The 20939-nt window shown below is 38.5% G+C and overlaps 1 protein-coding gene across 1 annotated transcript in view; it reads left to right on the plus strand.

Annotated features, from left to right (window-relative positions):
* RPAP3 (RNA polymerase II associated protein 3) overlaps window positions 1-10711 on the plus strand; it is a 40586-nt gene extending 29875 nt beyond the window's left edge. The window contains exons 13-17 of the mRNA XM_077870328.1: window positions 4652-4884; window positions 6097-6283; window positions 7093-7190; window positions 7662-7762; window positions 10404-10711. Of these exons, the coding sequence (XP_077726454.1) occupies window positions 4652-4884; window positions 6097-6283; window positions 7093-7190; window positions 7662-7762; window positions 10404-10489 (705 nt within the window). The 3' untranslated portion in view covers window positions 10490-10711. The remainder of the gene's footprint in view (window positions 1-4651; window positions 4885-6096; window positions 6284-7092; window positions 7191-7661; window positions 7763-10403) is intronic.
* The last annotated feature ends 10228 nt before the right edge of the window (window positions 10712-20939 follow it).

The following is a 20939-nucleotide window of genomic DNA, read 5'->3' on the forward strand; positions in this document are numbered from 1 at the left end:
TTGAGTTTGCACTTTAAAAATAAATAACATAGCAGACATCTCACACAACCCACAAAACAGAGGTAAAACCAGGAGAGAGGGATGTATAAAAAAGATGATTTCCCAGAAGAAGTACAACTAAAAATGGCCACAGCATTTACCTTGTCCTTTTCTGTGTCCTTCGTAGAGACAGAGCTACTGTTCCCAGGGGAGAGGCACCAGCTTTTGGATCTCATAAAGGCCCTGGAAGAGATGGAGGTTTATTTTGATTTGCATAGACTATGCAGAAATAAAACAGACCCTCCTTTCATTTCTCCACTGCTTTAAACTCTCTCCTACTCTCAGGTCCCTGACTGGCAGCAGAGCATTTCCCACATGCTGAGGTGATCCCCAAGGATAAGGGGGACACCTGTCCTATACTTGGTGAAGACACCACAGGACCCTGGCTTAGGTGTTTCCTAACTCATCAAACAACTGCGGGCTGCTTGGGGCTCAGTCAGCTGGGGAGAAAGTCAGAGGTGTGCCTCTTGGCTCAGAGAACCCAGCATATGGTCTTTGTACAATGCACATCTGCAGGAGTGGTGTACATCTGTCTTTCTGTAAACCACCTCATTCTTTCTCTGCAAGAAACCCCTGCTTTCCAGCTCAGTATGGGGAAATGACACAGCCCATCATATGTGTGTCCTGAGAAACTTGAGGATGGTTACAGTATCCTCAGCCAGGTTTATCCTTACATTATAAAACACTCAATACCATATCTACATCTTTTTTTTTTAAAAAAATAATTAGCACCTAAGGCAAAACTCTAATATAAGCAAATTGTCTTTAAAAATATACATTGCACATTGTTTTTGTACACTGTATTATTTTTCATTAAGTCCAACAAAGCCAGTTTTTTTTCCCTGCAAAAATGTTAGAACAGAAAGTAGCTGGCATGAATTTAGCAATTTGTGTTCTGCTGAATCTTTAAAGTTACTACCTAACTTTATATATATACTTAGATATATGATATCAATGGTAGTTTCTAACATTTATATAATGTATACAAAAGAGTAAGTGAGACAAATTAAGATTTAAAAATTATAAGTGAACACCCATGAAATCACCAATTAGGTAAAAAATTGAAAAGTGTCAGCTCCAGAATCTCCCTGTGTGCCCCTCACTGGTCATGATCCTCTCTCAGTCTTCTGGAAGTAACTTATGCATGGTGGATGCTTTGAGAGCCTTAACAATTTTATAAGGAAGTCAGAGTAGATATTTTATCTTCCTTTTGCAAAGGAAGAAAGGCAAAGTCTTTTGTCAAGTTCATATTTCAGGTTAGTAACAGAATTTATTAATTTAATGCTTTTCTTTTTTTTTTTTTAATTTTTAAAATTTTCATTTATTCAGAGGCGGAGAGAGAGGCAGGCAGAGAGGCAGAGACATAGGCAGAGGGAAAAGCAGGCTCCATGCTGGGAGCCCAATGCGGGACTTGATCCCAGGTCTCCAGGACCACACCCCAGGCTGCAGGTGGTGCTAAATGGCTGCGCCACCGGGGCTGCCCAATTTAATGCTTTTCTAGTGTTCTTTTTTTTTCTTTTTAAATTAAATAGGCTCCAATACCCAACGTAGGGACTCCCAACTCATGACCCTGAGATCTAGAGTTGTATGCTCTACCGACTGAGCCAGCCAGATGCCCCCCAGTGTTCTTGTTGTGACTTTATTGGATTTTCTGAGACAATGTTTACTTCAGGAGCAGGCATAAATTTAGTTGTTTTTATATATTGTATTTGTTTTCATAGATTATGTTAATGTGCTGCTATTCTTTTCAATAAAGTTTATGTGTTTAATTAAAAATGGTTTTTAAAAAGTGGCTTAAGCTTTTACATCTTTGTAAGAGGTTTTCATAAAAGAATGATTCACAAGGTTTAGAAAAGCCTTTAACAAAGGCTTTGACGGACCTTGTTGTCCGTAATTATAAAAACACAGCCATGTTGTAAATCAAATATCTGTATATGTGATGTCCTGTGCCCAGAATTAGGAGCTTTTATTCATTTGTTGGCTTCTCTTCTCCCTCACTTTAAAAATCAATTAATGTTAGTAATTTGAAAATGCAACATGTATTTATTTAAGTCTTCGTGACAAGATCTCAAATAGAACACCTCTCTGCAATGAAGGATCTGGGACACAAACCATTCTGTAAGTGATCCCAAACAAAATCAGTATCTTACCAGGAAGAGGGAAAATTGCTGTTTATTTTTATAATAAAAATGTGGGCATTATTTAAAAAATAGAAGATGCAATTGAACATAATGTTCTTAAGAGTTGATTTGAGCCCCACTTTATAAACTTTGAAATTTTGGGCAAGTTATCTAATCCCTGTGTGATCCTTACCATTTCTCCTTGAGGATAACTCACAGGTTAGTTTCGATCAAAGGAAATGATATCCATTAATTCTAAGGAAGTTTTAGGTGAAATGAATATGAATTTCTGTCTCAGTCACACATTTGTGAGACAACCTGACCACTGGGGAAAGTGGTTAGGAAAGGGAGGAAGGCCCAGGAAGTGGAGAGTGTCCTAGGAGCACTTGAGTCAATTGAGAGCCTAGGCCAGGGAAGTCTATGTTTCAAGACCAGGATGCTGACATCCTGGGAGTACTTTTGGTGAATCTTCTCTGGAGAGAGTGTAGGAGAACAGTGATGTAGATCACACGGGACCCGGGGTTCCCGGGAAGGGGGTAGTAAATGAAGGGTCTCCTTATCTTATAGTCTCTGCTGAAATGCTTTATTTTGTTTTACTTTCATTTTTCTGTTTTCCTATAGCAAAACTTCACCTTCCTCCTCAGTCCTTTCCTTTCTCTTTCTCCCTGTTTATTTTTCTCTTCCTTTTCTTGAAATGATCATAACGTAGAGCTAAATAAAATGTTATGCATCTAAATTTTAATTTTGAAAAAGGATTAATCATCATATTTTCTTAAATCTTTCTGTAGTGATACATTTTGTGTTTTATTCCTGCTAACCAGCATACTGTCATCCCCTCATCCCTCCCATCCCTCGGTAGCCCTCAGTAGCTCCCAGTACCCACTGGTCTACATTTAATAGAGACCACTGATTAGGAAATTTTTAGATTAAGATCATGTTTACATATCTGTTGTCAGTAAAAGGGTTTGGTTTTACATAGGACTGTATTGATTTAATCCAGTGATTATTGCCTGTCGGAAATTATAGTCTGTTGTGCAGCACTAACACATGCCCATTCTTGGTTAATATCTTCAGAGGAAACTTGCTGTTGAGAGTTCTCAGCAAGGCAAAGGCTTCCGCTTAACATGATTGTGCTTTAACTAGAACTGCTAGTAGGATTCCGTTAACAGTTTTGCTAATAGCTTTTAAAATTTATGTTCATTCATCCAGTAACGCTCGATTGTTACTGTTAGGTCTTCTCTTAGCTATGTTAATACAATATCTGGATTTAACACTGATTTTGATATATATGTCAAAAGTTTTTATATTTATAACTTCTTAATTTAAAATTCAACCATACAGTTGGAATGAACACTTAGAGTATATTGAAGAAAAGTTTATTAAAAATAATAGTATTATATGTAAACTTCAGAAGAAATTAAACATGTTTGACATTTATAATGATTGAAATAAACAGTGAACCCTAATTATTTTATTAAATTAGAAACCATTATGGTCAAGTCTTACCAACTTTGTGAATGTATTTGGCAAATCTTTAATCTTAGGCTGGTTTTATCCAGCAGCTACATATTTAGAAAATCTGCTTAAGTGTTTTTTGTTTTAAATCCATTTAGGTTTTAATGTTAGTCTGTTTCCTACAGAATACTGGTTATTGCCAGACCTTGTTCTGCTTCCCTTGAGTTAGCCCACTGTAGGTTTGGCCATAATTTTTCTTGGCCTTGTTGCCTCTGGGATAAAGCCCAAACTCCTTGACGTGGTGCATAGCTCTTTTATAAGGTGCCTTTAAGCAGCCTTTCATTTCAGGCTTTATCCCCACCACTCCTCCCCTTGCACTAGTCCAATTGGACTTCTCATCTTTCTACTGACCATGCTGTGCCCTTCCACATTACCATTCATCTGTACTTTATCTGTGAAGACTCTCCTGATGCCAGTGTTTGTCTTCCTTCCTCTGTGTTCTCTTAGTATGTTATGCTTTCACCTTTTATAGTATGCATCCCATTGCCTTGTGATTATATATACATACATTTCTTCTTTCTTGCATTCAGACTTAACATATGGTAGGTGCTAGGCATCTTTTTTATTATTATTTTTAAAGATTTTATTTATTTATTCATGAGAGACAGAGACAGAGAGAGACAGAGAGAGAGAAGAAGAGACACAGGCAGAGGGAGAAGCAGGCTCCATGCAGGGAGCCCGACGCGGAACTCGATCCTGGGTCTCCAGGATCATGCCCTGGGCTGAAGGCGGCGCTAAACCGCTGAGCCGCCTGGGCTGCCTCTTTTTTATTCTTTGTATTCTCGGTGTGACTCCTGTCTGTCTAGCCATCAGATTGAATTTACTTAAAACTGTTAGTCTATGAAAATAAAATCTAAGTACATTCTTTAAATATGAAGCAGATGGTAATTGTGAGAACACTGCAACCTTTTAATTTGTGACCCTAAAATAGGAAACCTTTATATGTGGATTTAAAAAATTGATTTTAATTATTTTAGAAACCACTCAAGAAAGTTATTATTGAAGAAACTGGTAATTTGATACAGACTATTGATGTGCCAGAAAGCACTACTGCTGCTCCACAGAGTAATCCTAATCTGGCAAATGGAATAGCAAATGCAGGTGCTCCAAGTAAGAAGAATTCGAGCCAAGATGACCTTTTGCCCACAAGTGATATTCCCAAAGCAAAAGTATTGAAAGTAGAAGAAATCAGTGATACTTCAACCCAGCCGTGAGTAGAAGAAACACTCTTTTTAAGATTGATTTATTTTAAAGAGAGAGAGTGAGGGACAGGGGCAGCAGGAGACGGAGAAGGGGGTCTTATGCAGGTTTTGCACTAAGCATGAGCCTGATGTGGAGCTCAGTCTCACGACCCTTAGATCATAACCTGAGCCTAATCTAAGAGTTGGACGCTTAACTGACTGTGCCACCCAGGTGCCCCAGAAGAAAATTCTTGATACTCATCGAGAATGGTAATAGTTCACTAGAAAATTGATACTACTACCGAGACTTCTGGTTTGTACGTGTTACCGTAATTCTTTGAACTGCTCAACTTCACATTCTAGATTTTCTTTTTTATTTGTACTTACCTGGAGGAGAGGTTTTGCTTAAGGTATGATCACTGTTCCTATACCAGAGTGGGGAATTTGGAGGTAAGAAGGTATCTTGAACAAATTGATTTTGTGCATTTTTACTCTAGAACTGCAATATATGCATTTCACTTTTTAATTCAGCAAAAATCTTTAAGGTTTTAAAAGGAAGCTTCATAAATGTAGAATTTATTCATTATTATTCTAACCACTAATATTTCAGATTATTTGTGAACTCTTTATGTGTAGAATTTTTAGAAATAGTCATGTTTTTGGTTAATGATGAGAATATAAAAGATCTAGATTAATTAGGTTTATTTGGGGATGTTGAAACTTAATTCATACATTCTTGTATTGCCACTCAGCAATCCTACTAAAGTTTTTTTTTTAATGTTGAATTTTAGTGATTTTATTTAAAGTGATAGTGATATTTAGTAATTTGGGAAAACACTAAATGGGCAGACCTTTTAAAAAGAGGAAGCATCTCTTGGTATCTTGGAATATCTTCAAACTTTGATAATTCAGATTTCTGAAAGGCTGAGTTGTATCTGTGATACGTTGTAATGCAGGTTGTAGAAATGGTATACTTCAAAAGGTGGCCAGGCTAAATTAGTCCCAACAGATGAGAATAGTCATTACATAGGCAGCATGTGAAAATTGGCAAAAGCATATCTATTCTTGCCGAAAATATGTTATTACCGGCTGAAAGAATTTACTACATATAGACTATAAACAGTTACAAAAATATATTAATAAAGTCAGAAATTGAAAATTCACTATTGATGTTTCCTTATGTAAGCTGTATCTATTTATGGTTCTTTTCTAAACTGTTTGATGCCTCTGAAATATTTTAGACCTCAAGTCAAGTTGAAACAGGGTGTATGTCAGTCTTTCCGTGAGAAGATTCCTGTAGACATAGACAGAACACCTGCTCAGTTTGTCACTGCTGCTCTTCCTCCAGTTCCTGCTAACTCCTTCCAGCTTGAATCTGATTTCAGACAACTGAAAAATTCTCCAGATATGCTGTATCAGTATTTGAAGGTAAGGAAGAGGAAGCTAGTAGTTCTAGTTTAAGTAAAAGATCAAAGAACTTCTTTTGTTACTGTATGATAATAGTACTGTATTTGCTTTTTGAATAATATGATTGTAGAACTCTTGCCTGCTGCATGTATAACCTTGGCCAGACCATTTGAAATATTTGCAACCAGGAAACCTTTGGAAATAGGTTCTATGTTAAATCTGTGGTAAAATAACTAAATGCTCATTTCAAAAATCCGAACTTAAACTTAATTCTTCATTCTTCAAGATGGGGAAAGAAATTAAAATACACTGAGTGCCTTCCATGTGCCCCAAGCACTACTTGCAATATTTAGACCATCATTCTTTTGAAAATGAGCTCTTATTTGCTCCAAGAAAAAGAATCAGATCTTATGAAATTTACCAAATAATGGATCTTAGCATTATCTTTTTCAAGTGTGATTATAGTAATAATCCCTTATAATTTTCTATTGCATAGAAAATACACAATTACTTCTAACTGCATTATCCTATGTAATTCTGGTTTTTAAACTGTCTAGTTATTTTTATTGCTCCTTGAGAGCTCTCTGAAGTTTCCTGTCTCAGGAAACATGAGATTTTTCTCTGCCTGGAACAGAGTGATTATCTTAAGAGTTCCTCTGACTTTCGTTCTTCTATCACAGTTACATTGCAGTGTGACCTCATTATTATTCAGTAAGGACTAGTGCATAATAGTTACTCTTCCCTATATTCCCCTAAGCAGTTGTTGCATACATAATATGTGATATGTGAATGTTGCCATGTTGTAATTTTCTCTTTATGTCTTTTCCAAGCAAATTGAGCCATCCATGTATCCTAAGTTGTTTCAGAAAAATCTAGATCCAGATGTATTCAACCAAATCATTAAAATTCTGCATGACTTTTACATTGAGTAAGTGGAATTTTTTTTGTTATACCTGTGTGTTGTAATGTTACCCTATTTCTAGTGATCTGGCAAAGTCATTTTCCTTGATGTCCTATTATTACCTTCTGTATAGCAAAATTAGCTTGCTAGTAAATTTCACCATTGCAGAAGTTGTGAAGAGGTGACAAGTACAAGCAAAAAAAAGGGAAATGATTAGGTAGGAGGGAAAAGGACTTTCCAACTTTTTTTTTTTTAAAGAAAGGGAGGTGAAGTGACAAATGTGATAGCAAATTAATAAACCTCATGTTTAAGAATATTATAATTTCTTCAATTGACTTGATAAAGCTCTTCATTTGAGCCCTTAAAATATAGACAGTATCCAGGGAAAAAGGATAAATGAAGACTTATTTATGTATAATTAGAAATATTATGATAGAAAAACAGAATTGTGTGAGCTACTTTTAATTAACCATTTGTTTTATATTTGGATTATTTCAGGAAAGAAGAGCCATCACTCATCTTTGAAATCTTACAAAAACTTTCTGAACTAAAAAGGTTTGATATGGCAGTGATGTTTATGTCAGAACCTGAGAAAAAAAGTAAGTTCTGTGAAGAAAGCTTTTCCAGATCTCTTTATGACATGTTCCTTTATTTACTCAGCACATGATAGTGGACATTTACTGAATATTTACTGTGTATAAGATACAGTTAAATTTAAATTACAATTAAGTTAAATTGAATTACAGTTACATAAAATCAAATCTTTGAATCTTGACAGCAGCATTATGAGGTAAAGGTGTGATTATCAATTCCCTTTTACAAAGGTGGAAACTGAGGCACAGAGAGGTAAGGAACCTGACCAAGGTCACCTAGGTAGGAAGCCAGACCCAGGATTTAAACTTATACATTCTGGCTTTATAGTCTGGACTCTACTGCTTGACAATGCCTTAAAGTGTAATGGTTGAGAGCTTGCTGTCGTGGAACATGTGAAGGGTACCTCCCACAGAAGCATGTCACTGGGCATGGGTGCAGGGAGGTTTACCCCATTCTTTGAGAACCCATTTCCTTGTGTATATTTGATTGAAGCTGAATCCTCAAAGAAGTACAGGAGCCTGCTAAATGAAAGGAGTAGGGAAGAGTTTTAGACCCTGGGAATGATGTATGCAGAAGTTCAGAGGCAGGAAAGAGCAGATTGACTTCAGAAAATTAAAAGAAGGGCAGCCCGGGTGGCTCAGTGGTTTAGCACCACCTTCAGCCAAGGGCCTGATCCTAGAGACCCGGGATCAAGTCCCACATTGGGCTCCCTGCATGGAGCCTGCTTCTCCCTCTGCCTGTGTCTCTGCCCCCCCGCCCCCTGTGTTTCTCATGAATAAATAAATAAAATCTTAAAAAAAAAAAAAAAGAAGAAAATTAAAAGAAGTACAGTGCAGCTGGATTGTAGAGTCGGGGGGAGAATTGGCAGTGATGAGCCTGCAGAATTATACTCCCTGTTTATTTCTGCAGCACGGTCTTTCCCGTGAAGTGTCAGTTTAGGGAAACCTTAGGTAAAATCAAACTGTGCAGGAACTTCAATTACTAAGAGTTTTGGGCTTTACTCTAGTTTTAGGAAAAATAAAAATTATTAGAATGCAAGAGTACCAGGTTTTTAGTCTTAAAAATAGCAGAAACTGCACCATTTTCATTTGTCTCCTAGACTAAACATACTCGGGTCCGGCTCCTTCTCTTGTTTCTAGCAGCAATAGTGAATGAGTCTGAATTACTAAGAAAAATATATGCTACATTATACTTAAGAGAAGTGGACATGAAAAAAAAAAAAAAAGAAGTGGACATGTCATTTTACATAAGTTTTTAAAATAGAGTTTAAACTAAAAGATGTTTCTGTTTTATCTTTACTCGGAAACAGTCTGAAAATACTGAAGTTTTCTGAAAAATACTAGCTTCTCTTGTTACAATTTTAACAACTTCTACTACCTTTTTTCAATTACTCTGCTCTACCACACAGACTTTATATTTTTTGGTATACCAAGCTGGTAAACTTATTGGCCTTCAGTGCTTTGCATTTGGCCGTTTCCTCAGCCTAGAATATCTTCCCCTTGCCTGCTTCTTCACTTCATTCAGTTTCCACCTAAGAGTTACCACCTTGGAGATACTTTTCCTCCACAGACCTACTCAGAATAACTGCCTGCCTCCCTTTATCACCCTCTGGCTTATTACCCTTCTTTATTTTTCTTCATAATATGTAACTAGCTGCAAATATTTCATGTATTTGTTTATTGTTTTTCTTTCCCTTAATAGAATGAAAACTCCATGAGAGCAGGAACTTTGTGTACCTTGTTCTTAGTGCTTAGTGCATAGCAACCTGTCTGTGTAAATGCACTGAATAAGTGAATTTCTTGCTACTGTCATGTGATAATGCAGATGTACTAAAGAATGTGAATTGGTTCTTTAGACTGGCGTACAGCAGTACTGTCTTGGTGGGGTGACCATTATCAGCTGAGCTAAACAGGGGGAGCACCTGGAATGGTTCCTGAACTGCAACTAAGCATTCAGTCGCTGTTTGCTGTTGTTACTTTCCTTATCATTAACGACCGGTAGCCAGTGTTCATGTTGAATTATAGAGTTTCCCAAAGTGTTGAGTGTGGACCATTCAGTGGTAGGAAAGGTGTTTTATAGGCAAGTTTTGTTTTATTTTTAATAGTTATATATATTATTGGATATTATAAAAATGTATAGCTAACATGATTTTGTAAATGTTATTACTAAGTTTCCATTTACAGTAGTGGGTACAAAATTTTCTTCTAAGATAAAATGGTTTCAGTTTGAAAAACAGTTAATTAAAATATTAAGTAAATATAGCTGTTACAAAGGGCAAAAATGTTTAAGGTAGTATAGAATGAATTAAGTTTAATCTGCAAGATTAATGTTATTGAGAAAGTAGGGGAAATGTTTTTACAAAATATTTTGGTAAGAAACATTAGATTTCTGTATAATTTTCTCAGATTAGCTATTTAAATATCTGAAGTAAATAAATAAATACATAAATACATAAATACATAAATACATAAATAAATATCTGAAGTAGAATTTATAAATAATCCTAATGGTTATTGCTTTAAAATATAAAAGTTTTTTTTTTAATATAGAAGGTTTTATTTGACAAGTCAGATTACTCTCTTTAAATTTCGATTCACTTAGTTTTTATAAAATGAAGATTAAAATAACATTTTTTTCTTTTTTCAGTTGCACATGTATTGTTCAATCACATAGACAAATCAGGATTGAAGGATAAATCTATTGAAGAACTCAAGAAAAGATATGGTGGTTGATTTTCATTTTTACTGTGAAATTACTGTCTTTGACTTTCATGTAAATTTTTTAATTGAAAATAAAGTATTTTGCTTTTTAAGAAAATGAATCATACAGGAAAAGATTATCTTTAGGCACAGTTTAATTAACTGTACAGTGAGTCAAGTCATGAGAAATGTACTCAAGTGAACTATTTATAAGTCATTTTCCAAAAATAAAAATATAATGATGTATACTTGTAACGTTCAGTATTTTATGTCATTTCAAATTTTAAATCTAGATGCATTCTTCAGTGTCTGTAATCTTAACATTATTTTTATATTTTCATAAGTTTTTGTAGCCACAGGACAAGGTTGCTTCATTAGCATATGAATAAAGTTATAGTTGTATAGCGATTGTTAAGTAGATAAACAGATTTTTTAAAAAATAATATCATTGGGCTAGTTTACTAACATAGAACTATTTAGTTGCAGGATGTGTATTTTTAGTATTTACATTGAATGGAGACCTAACTATACTCTTTAAATTGGCTTACTTCAAGAGTCATAGCATCCTTATATTTTCATCCTGCAGTTTTTTTCCCTCATGATATTCACATTATATGTCATCTAAAGGCATATAATAATCTAAAGCAAAGTGGAAAAAATTTTAAATCTAGGACTGTCTAAAGTAGTAATTAGCATATAGCTTATGGATATATATTGTGTATGAGTGTGGTGTGTGTAAACTTTTGAAAGCAGAACTAAAATTCTTCTCATTCTTGTTTTGCATAGTACCTGGCACAGCCCTTTTTTGCACATAGTTAGGTGCTCAATTGATATTTATATAATTTAATTGAATTTTACCTTAGGAATCAACTTCAGTAAATGTCTAAAATAGCACATTGCAAATTTTGGGGCTGCTGTAAATGTCGTTAAAACCAAGCTAATTTTAGAGGCTACCAGGTTGTTAAAATATTAGGTCACAATCCTCTAGCTGTTATCAGCATCAATAAGACTGTCAAATTTAAGACTTTTATTTTATTCTCTTGGTTATTTTTGTTGCATCATATGTATGCTTAGAATTGCTTGAGTAATAATCTATTTACAAAGAAAATTTCCCTAATTCATGGTATAAATTATTGAAATGATCATAACTTGTATAGCTTTAGTATTTTACAATGCACTTAGCATAGAGTTTATTAGTGTTATGCTTTGCTAAATGTATCATGGCATATGAAAAGGTAATAAAATTGAGCCTTTTATCTATAGCTTATACATGAGCTATAAGTATTGAATTTTGAATGACTTGAATTTTTCCCAAGTCATTAAGTTGATTTTATACAGAAAAACTTTCCAAAGGCAAGAAAGTTCTTTCATCTATTTTCTTATGTGATCCTTAGAAGAAACTTACAAAGTAGTCAGGGCAGGTAGTGTGATTGCCATTTTTTTTAAGTTTTTAGTTTTAATTCCAGTATAGTCGTCATATAGTATTATATTAGTTTCAGGAGTATAATATAGAGGTTCAGCTTTTCTGTACATTACTCAGTGCTCATCATGATTAGTGTACTCTTGATTCCCTTTACCTGTCTCCCCCATCCTCCTACCCACCTCCCCTTTGGTAAACAGTTTATTCTTTATAGTTAAGAGTCTGTTTCTTGGTTTGTCTCTCTCTCTCTTTTTTTTTTTCTCTTGCTCATTTATTTTGTTTCTTAAATTCCACATATGAATCAGATATGTCATTTGTTATTTGTCTTTCTCTGATTCATTATTATTAGCACAATGCTGTCTCCATCTGTCACTTCAAATGGCAAGATTTTATTCTTTTAGATGGCTGAACAGTAGTATTCCAGTGTATACATATACCACCTCTCCTTTATCCATTCATCTATTGCTGACTGATTGCTATTTTTAACATAAGAGATTCAGAGGGTCATTACAGAGCTAAAAAACAGCAAGACAGGTTCAGAATGTGCTGTCTTCTACTTGTAGTCTGCAGCTCTTTGAACTACTCCAAGCTGCAGTATTTATTACTTCTGTGAAGACTGGACAGAAGTATAGATCCCAAGATATACTTTAGAATTTGCATTAATTATTATTACTGTTTTTTCTTGTTAACCTATTTTTCCCCAGAGACAATTTCACATTAGTGGTTAAGACACAAAAGGATTTGGAATCAGACTTCTTATATTTGAATTCTGGCGTCAAATAGCTTTAGGCCTTGGACCAATCACTTCTTTGTGCTTTGGTTTCCTAAGCTGGGAGTTGGCATACTGATCCTTTCTACCTCATCAGATGACTGGGAGGATTAAAGGAATGGACACCTTTGTGTTTGCAACAGCGCTCAGATACATAGTAAGCACTTACTAAGTTACTCTTGTTATTATTACTACAGTTACCCTCCTGTCCTAAAAGTTGTTGAAATAAAGTATAGTCTTTAGGGAATATCATATTGTAGCCTTACTGCAAAATAGCACTATGGTAAAGAGAATCATTTTGTATACTCACATGACCTGAGTGTACATCCTATTTGCACTGAACTAGCTTGTGACTTTGGACACATTGCTCAACCTCCTTAAGCCTCAGTTTCCTCTTACATAAAATTAGAAAAATAGTAAGTGCCTACTTCAAAGATTCTTGGAAAGATAAAAGTGCTAATACATATAAGCATTTATTACAGTGCCTGGTACATAGCGCTGAGTTACTTTGGTTAATAGTAATGTCATTAATTGACGTAAAGATACAAAAGCAGGACTTTCCCAAGTGATCTCTTTCTAAAAATGTAGTTCTTCACTGTAATACTTGATAGCATCATTTAAATCATTATTGCATGATTGACAGAAATACCATGCCTACCATTTATTGGCTTCCTCCCAGTCTTTTGTTTTATTTGCTTTACTTTCGACAAATGGGTAAAGTATACCCAAGTCCTCACTATCAGTAATTCGTGCTGATGCATTTGAGAAGGATTTTTCTCCCGACCTACAAATCTATAATCTGTGTTAACAGAAGGCATTTCTGAACACCGTACCAAGGCTCAGATTACATTTTTACATTTTCTTAATGTTTGACCTTTGTCAGAATTCTGTTTAAAGTGACATTAAAAAAATTTGATGTTAATGAAACTTTTGTTTGATTCTTTCATTCATTTATTAATTTAACAAGTATTTATTGAGTGCACTTGTAATGCCAGGCACTAAAAATGGATTTTACCTTCACAAAGCTTAAAGTGGCATTGGAGGATACAAAGAAACAGTATGATAAATGCTATGACAGGTAGTGCCAGCGGGTCATGGGAAATAGCAGGAATGGCCAATGCCAAATACAAGACATGTTTGACAAGCTTTAATTTGGAGCATGGAGTGGGAGCTTAGATAGTTGTAAGAAATGCAGAGCCAAGATGATAGACATCTGGATTTATCATGAGGGAGCTGGCAAACTAGTGATGGTTGATACAGAGGAGTGAGTCTCAAATATGATTTTTGTCAAGTTTACTTTGGCTGCTGTGGGAAGAACAGCTGCATGGGGACACTGGAATCGGGATCTTGTGGAAGCCTTTTTGGGTAATTAAGGTAAGAGATTATGATATTCTGAACTAGAGTATTCTGAACCTAGCCATAAGAGGGAGAGGGCTTACCTCCAGGGAGCACCTGTTCACACTGTCTAGTGAATGGCACACCTGGATACTGTGTGAATGCTTCCAGAGAATGCAACATCTTGACCTGGTGTGGACTGGGTATTTGGGTGATACACAAGTTGAGAAGCAGAAGGAAGCATTAAAGACCATGCCCAGAATTTTTTCCCAGGGGATGGTGGTTTCATTTACTGGGTAGAGACCACAGAGGGTGACGGGACTAAGCACTAAGGAAAGTGAGATGGAGCTTCTACCCTCGGGTAACTCCCAGTGTAGTAGCTAGGGAGTCGTGAACCAGCAGCTGTAGTACAGTGTTCTGAGTGTCCTGGTAGAGGTTCGGAGAGGGCATCGAGGGGACAGAGGGGACAGCTCTGAATCAGGGTGGGACAGGGTAGGAGGAGGCGCAGAGGGTGATAGGAGACTTGATGTACGAGAACGATGGTCCAGGTGCACAGCTGGGAGGGCAAGTGTCTAGGCAGAGGGATTGGCATAGCTGAAGATCATGTGACGTGGTCAGGAGCACCTTGATTTGCCCTGGGGGTTTTAAGCAATTCCATACATTATGGGAGGTGACAAGTGGGAGAAAGAGTCTGAGTTGATTGACTACGTTTTCCTTTCATTTTTCACCCATTTTTCATGCAAGCATATCCTGACTCCATACTAGATTTTAAGCTAAATGAAAGTCCTGATGTTGTCTTATATGTTGTTGGTGCAAGCATTGGCCTTGTTTAAGACAGAGGCTGAGTTCATGTTTTTGATGGATCTATGTTGTTATTGGTGCATTTCTTCTCACTGTGATTATTTAATGTAGGACCCACAAATCACACAAATCCTGGGTCTAGGGAGCTACAGATGTATCATACCATTTGCTAAGCGGTGGGTTTCTCAGTAAGATTCAGTGATACTGAAACAACTCCATGAAGAAATTTTTGATTTGTTTTATTGTATGTCATCTCCTCCTTTCTCTTGGGGCTGCTGCTGCTATGGCTTGGGTGGCAAATGTTTCACAACAGCTAATCTTTCAGAGGTAAAGAAACCTTGTTTTCTTTTAAAAAGCTGAAATGGTGTGGAAAGTTGACTTTCAGGAGCTTTGCTTTTGAAAAAGATGTGAGAGATTCAGTTTTTCTAAAGTTACGAAGCAGGTGGCATTAAAAAATGAAGCAAAACTTCTGATTCACTAGATAATTACACTATTCACAACTTCTTAGAGGAATCAGTTGAAAAGGAGAAGGAAAATGAAGCTGTACATAGGATTCCAAAATCAGTTTGGTTATATTTTGTCAAGTAATAATTTGGGGCAACCAAAGGACTTGATCAGTAATCCTTTTTAACATGATTGTTTGAGTTATATACGGGTTTAAAAATTCAATTATATTCCCCTGAAGCATGGGAATTGGAAAGCTTCACGTTAAATGAGCCCTAACAACAGCCTGTCTAGCCATAGACTTTTAACAAGATGGAGCACTTTTAGGTTTATACAGCAGGCTGTGCGCATTCCTGTTTCAAACCTGCTAGCGAGGGGTCTGAATTCTACATCCCTGTCGTGGAAATGGCTGCTCCTAAAGTAGGAGCACCTCAAGTATCTGGAAACCTTCTTTAGCTGATGCTCACTATGAATTTGAAATTAAGCAAAAAAGACCTTTGGGTAATTTTATTCAGTAAGTATTACTCATCTGTATTTATCTTAAAATATCTATATTTAATAACAGAGACAAAAAGACACACACACGCACCCTGCCAACAACACAAATAAAGCTTGTATGTGTGAACAGCCCTGTCCTGGTGTCTCACTGGATGCAGCTGTGGAGGGCACTGCAGATCCGAGGTGCAGAGGGCTTGATCTCTGTGTGTCTGGCTGCCGTGCCCGCCTCCCCCGCCCCCACCCCCACCCCAGGCACACATCCAAGGGGAGCATATCTAAGAAGACACTCCTTTAGTTGTTGTTCACCTCTGATTGCAGCCAGTTAGGCAAACCTGGGAGGTCAAACACAATTCCCTGTCGCTCACGGATTCAGGACTGTGATTTTGCAGTGACCGGTACTGTGTTGTTGGCCGCAAAGCCAGTGAGGCTGTGTGTGATGAGAGACCCAGCGGAGGGACCTGATGATTCCGGAGCTGGAGGTACAGGGCAAAGCAGGGAAGACTGGGTGGAGGAGGTGGGCTCTGAGCAGCCTGGAAGGGCACAGAGGATCTGGTCGGGTGGAAGAGGGGTGACAGCGTCCTGGGTGACAGCATCCTAGCTGCCAGGGGTTGCAGATGGACGATAAAGTGGTGGAATGGAAACTGCTGTGACAGTTCCCGGAAAGCACAACAAGGTCCAGTCCTGTTCCCTCTGGAGATACCTTGGGTGAACAGTAAGTAGTAGAGTTGTCAGCCGGTAGTTGTCCTGGAAGCTCTTGTATTTCCTATGAGGACACTGTAGCATTTGAACTTCACGTTTTTGAGATACCAGCCTGAGGAGTCCGAGAAGAAAAATCAAAGGAAGCAGACAGTCATGCCAACGACATGGATAAAACTATAAATCTACCTCATTAGAACCCTTCCTTTGATTTATTATCTCTTCAGGGAGGAAGATATGTCTGAGTTCTGTTTTAATCTACTCCTTGCTGCTCTTACCGACTGACCTTTAAAATCACCAAAGCTGATGAACACACAGACGATGACCCTGAGGCTCATGGTGGGGGAAAAGTCGTTTCATAAAACTAGGGTGTCCTTTGGGTGGTGTGGGGCCGGTGAACAGGATAAAATGAGAAGATTAATAAAGGTGAGGTAGAGACTGTAAGAAATAGTGAAAAATATGTAAAAATGTCATCAATAATAAAAGATTCTCAGCTGCTAATAGGTCTCTGAAATGTAACAAATGCTTCTCTGACCCGATCTAGCTCTTCTAGTAATGAGTCTCTGGTTACCCAGGCTTGCTTCCTCCCTCGGGATGGAGACAGCCCTGCATGGAGCAGAGCTCAGAGTGGGCACTCAATTAACGTTGATCAAATGAAAGGTGAGGAAAGCTCCAGATAGTTGTTGCTCTGACTTGTCCACCAACACCAAGGAGAAGCCAACCTGTTCATTTGGTCTTACAAAAGGAGAATTGTAAAAATAGCCATTCTGGAGCCAGAGTGGTGGAAACACACCAGGATGGATGACTCAGACTCATCCTACTGATAAGGAACCGGGATGGAATTGGCAATACCATTTAGAACACATCTGGAACTCTGTCCTGAAGAATCAGGCCATAGTAGAGGATAGAGGTTTTATCACATTGTGCTCTGGTGCGGTGTAGTTTTCTTGACAATCCGTTGATCCTCTGTGACCCTTGAAACTATATGTAGGGCAGCTCTTAGGTCAGATTACTTGCCCAAAGTCATGTAAATAGCAATGTAACTGCTGTGGTGGTTCTAGAAATTTCTATCAGGTCCCCTCTCATGGAATCCAGTAACGATGTTATGACTCAACTTTTAGTGCTACAAACCATGGAGTGTGGACTCGCTGGGAACTAGAGTTAGTCTGCATATCAGAGGGATTATAGACATGCAGTGTGTTTTCAAAAGGCTGGCTTCCAAAGCACATTACTTGGCACATAATATGAAGTTAGTAAATATTTGCTGAATAAATGAATGAATTCAAGGACTATGGAATGAGATGAAGTGCCCAGGTGAATAGCCTTTTAACTGGCTCAAAGCACTTGCCTCAGCATTAAAGACCTTTTCATCATCATCAATGGGGATTATTTTAATTCTATTTCGTAGGATTATGTTCAGAGAACTCCACAACCCCCCTCCAGTGTTCTTTGAATTCTAAATGAGTGTAGAAAGGGAATAGGAATTTTGTTTCTCATGTGGAACTCTGTTTTACTGGTCTTCACAGTTCCAACAGGCTTTGTGATAAGATTAGCTGCCATTTATATGCACTCGTGTGTGCTAGGCACTGTACTGGGGGCTTTGCACATATTATCGCAGTCAGAAACCGGCTCAGAAAGAGGTTGTCCTGTGAAGCTGGGAGTCACATGGAGGTTAGTCTGACCTAGACACTTGAACACTTCCTTCTACTTTATAGTCAAGGCCACGCAATCTTCACGATGACACAAAAAGCAGGGTGGCTGGAGAAGTAGGCTGGCAGCTGGCATTTCTTTGGTATCACTGCCACCCACTGTATCTTCAGAAAATAGCACAAACATGACAGACAGCTTCTGACAGGAATCCAAATGAATGAATTTTAATTTCTTAGCAAGATGTTGACTCTTCAGTGTCTGTAGAAGTCTCCTCCTAGCACTTCTAGCGAAAGTAAGGGTCTGACCTTTGATGGTGTTGTCCAGTATTGGAACCTGGGAGGAGGATATGGTGAAGGAATGGAGTATGGCCAACAATTTGTTAAGTCTGGTCCTGCATGCATTCTCCAGTTCATTCTGTTGACTAACACACAGGTCCTGCAGACCTCCTCTGTGCTGGGCACCATAGTGGTTGGCTTGGGTAGTTGGCACACAGGAAAGAATGTTAGTGTTTATTTGGTTCTGTTATGAGCCATTGGTTTCATTCTGTCCTGGCCATAGTTGTCTGGCATCCCTGGGTCTGGTCATGCAGGGAGCCTGTGAGGCCCCTGGACAAATAAATGTCCAGCCAGGGAGCACATGTCAGAGTCAGTGTCCAACTGTGGCCACATCAGAACTTCCATCTTTCCTATCCCAAGTAGAGTCCCTTTTTTCTAGAGTGTCACGAAGTCTTTCTAGGGACTAGGAGGATGTGGGGTGTGTGTAGGGGGGCATTCTCCCCTTCAATACTTTAGCACGCAGGACCTGGATCTAAAATAAATAGCAGACTAGACTTGAAGGGAAGAGATGTCACAAAACGCAATCAGAAAGGAGCGTGTAGAAATGTTTGTCCTTAGGACAGAAAAGGGAGAGGTACATGTGCGTGCATGCATGTATGTGTGTGTACATGTGGTGGGAAATGGCTAAAGAGCTGTATATGATACTCAGGTCCGTTTCTCTTCTACTTTCCTTGCCTCGCATTTTCCATCATCAATGAATTTTTTTTTAAATTTTTATTTATTTATGATAGTCACAGAGAGAGAGAGAGAGAGAGAGAGAGAGAGAGAGAGAGGCAGAGACATAGGCAGAGGGAGAAGCAGGCTCCATGCACCGGGAGCCCGATGTGGGATTCGATCCCTGGTCTCCAGGATCGCGCCCTGGGCCAAAGGCAGGCGCCAAACCGCTGCGCCACCCAGGGATCCCCAATGAATTGTTTTGATTTTTGCTTTAAGGAGTCCATTTAAGTAAGTAAATATATGATGATTTGTGTATTTATTTCGCACTGGGATATGCATGTTCTAGAACATCAGAGCAAAAACTATAATAACTATGAAGTCAGGGCAGATCTTAGTTTGTGGTAAAGTGGTGCATTTGCCACAGGAGAAGGCCAAGTTGAGAAGAGCTTGTCATAGTTTGTGGTCATTGGTTCAATACCCTGAAGATTATACCATGTTCAATCCTCTTTTCTACTCTTTGTGTCAAGCCTTTTGTGAGTGCTAAACATCCTTGAGTTCTTTGTGATTAGTCACTGTCCACTGGGCAGGAATTAGCTTATTAGGATGGCAAGAGGACCAAAGGGAAGGAAGGACTCATCTATTTATTGCCTAGCAATTAAGTGATGTGCCAGTCTATTTCTCCAGTTGAAGTTGCTACTGACCTGATTTTTGCCCTAAGAGCCTATCATCTAAGACCTGGGGCAGTATCAACCCTAGAGTCTAAAAGTGGTACAAACTCTGCTTGGTTATAGGCTTGGTCATGTTCTCAGCCCTGGGCCTGGACTAGACAGTCACCAACAAGTACCAGAGGGGCCCTTTTGCCAAATACATCTCCCCACTGTCTTCCTGCAGTGCTTGAACAACCTATCCTGGACCTCTTGGCCCAGGCATTATAATATGAAAGAGCTAATTGGTCCCTTGGCAGAGATGATTTTAACTGATAAAATCCATACTACCCTCAGGCCTTGGAGAGAGGATGCTAAAGGAATCCAAAGACAGGCTTGGGAGGCTAAAGCCCAGGTGGAGTTCCAAGTAGCGAAGTGAAGTTCCAGAAGTGAAGAGAGTGATCTAACTAGGGAAATGGAGGAGGAGAAGAGGAAGGCAAATGAATCCTGTCCACCTCCCTCAGGCTCAGAGTTTTGCCTGGGGCCTGGGGACACTGAGGTCGTGGATTCACAACCTTGATGTGCGTATAATGGATCTCCAGGGTAAGCATTCTCCTGAGTCTGTTCCATATTAGGTACTCTGTTGCCCCAGTAATAGCTAGATTGAGGTTAGTGGAAGGTAAAGTTCAGTAGGATGCCGTAAGTGGCCCCATCTGCCTTCAGCCCTATTGCAAACCAAAGCACAAGGCCATCTGAAGCCCACAAGTTGCAGAATCCAGCTTCAGATAGACTTCTGTAACTGTCACCACAAGACCTCCAAGGGCTCCAGTTCTAGTAGGTCATCCATTTCTTTGATTCCTGCCACCCCCCCCCCCCACCCCAAACAATAGCCTGAGCCTCCTACTTGTGTCCCTGGAAGGCATCCTCTTCCACTGGTTCCCATCAGAGCCCACCCCAGGGAGTGTGCACACACGTGCAAATTCATCCTTTTTGTGGGCAGCTGCTGCAGGCTTTCTGGCCATGGCTTCCTAGTAGCTTTTTCTGGCTTTCGCTCCTCCTGAAGCCTGCTCAACCCCAAGTGTAGGCACAGACCTCTCTGTTAACCTCCCAAATGGAGGTGGTACTAGAAGGCAAAAGTTCAACCAGACCCGGTGGGAACACTTGAGGCTGGCATCAGAGCATTAGAGGACAGAGAGGGAACTTTCAATCAAGCATCCCAGCTCTGGGAGTCCAT

This window comes from Canis aureus, chromosome 25, assembly GCF_053574225.1.
Source record: "Canis aureus isolate CA01 chromosome 25, VMU_Caureus_v.1.0, whole genome shotgun sequence".
Taxonomy (NCBI): Eukaryota; Metazoa; Chordata; class Mammalia; order Carnivora; family Canidae; genus Canis; species Canis aureus.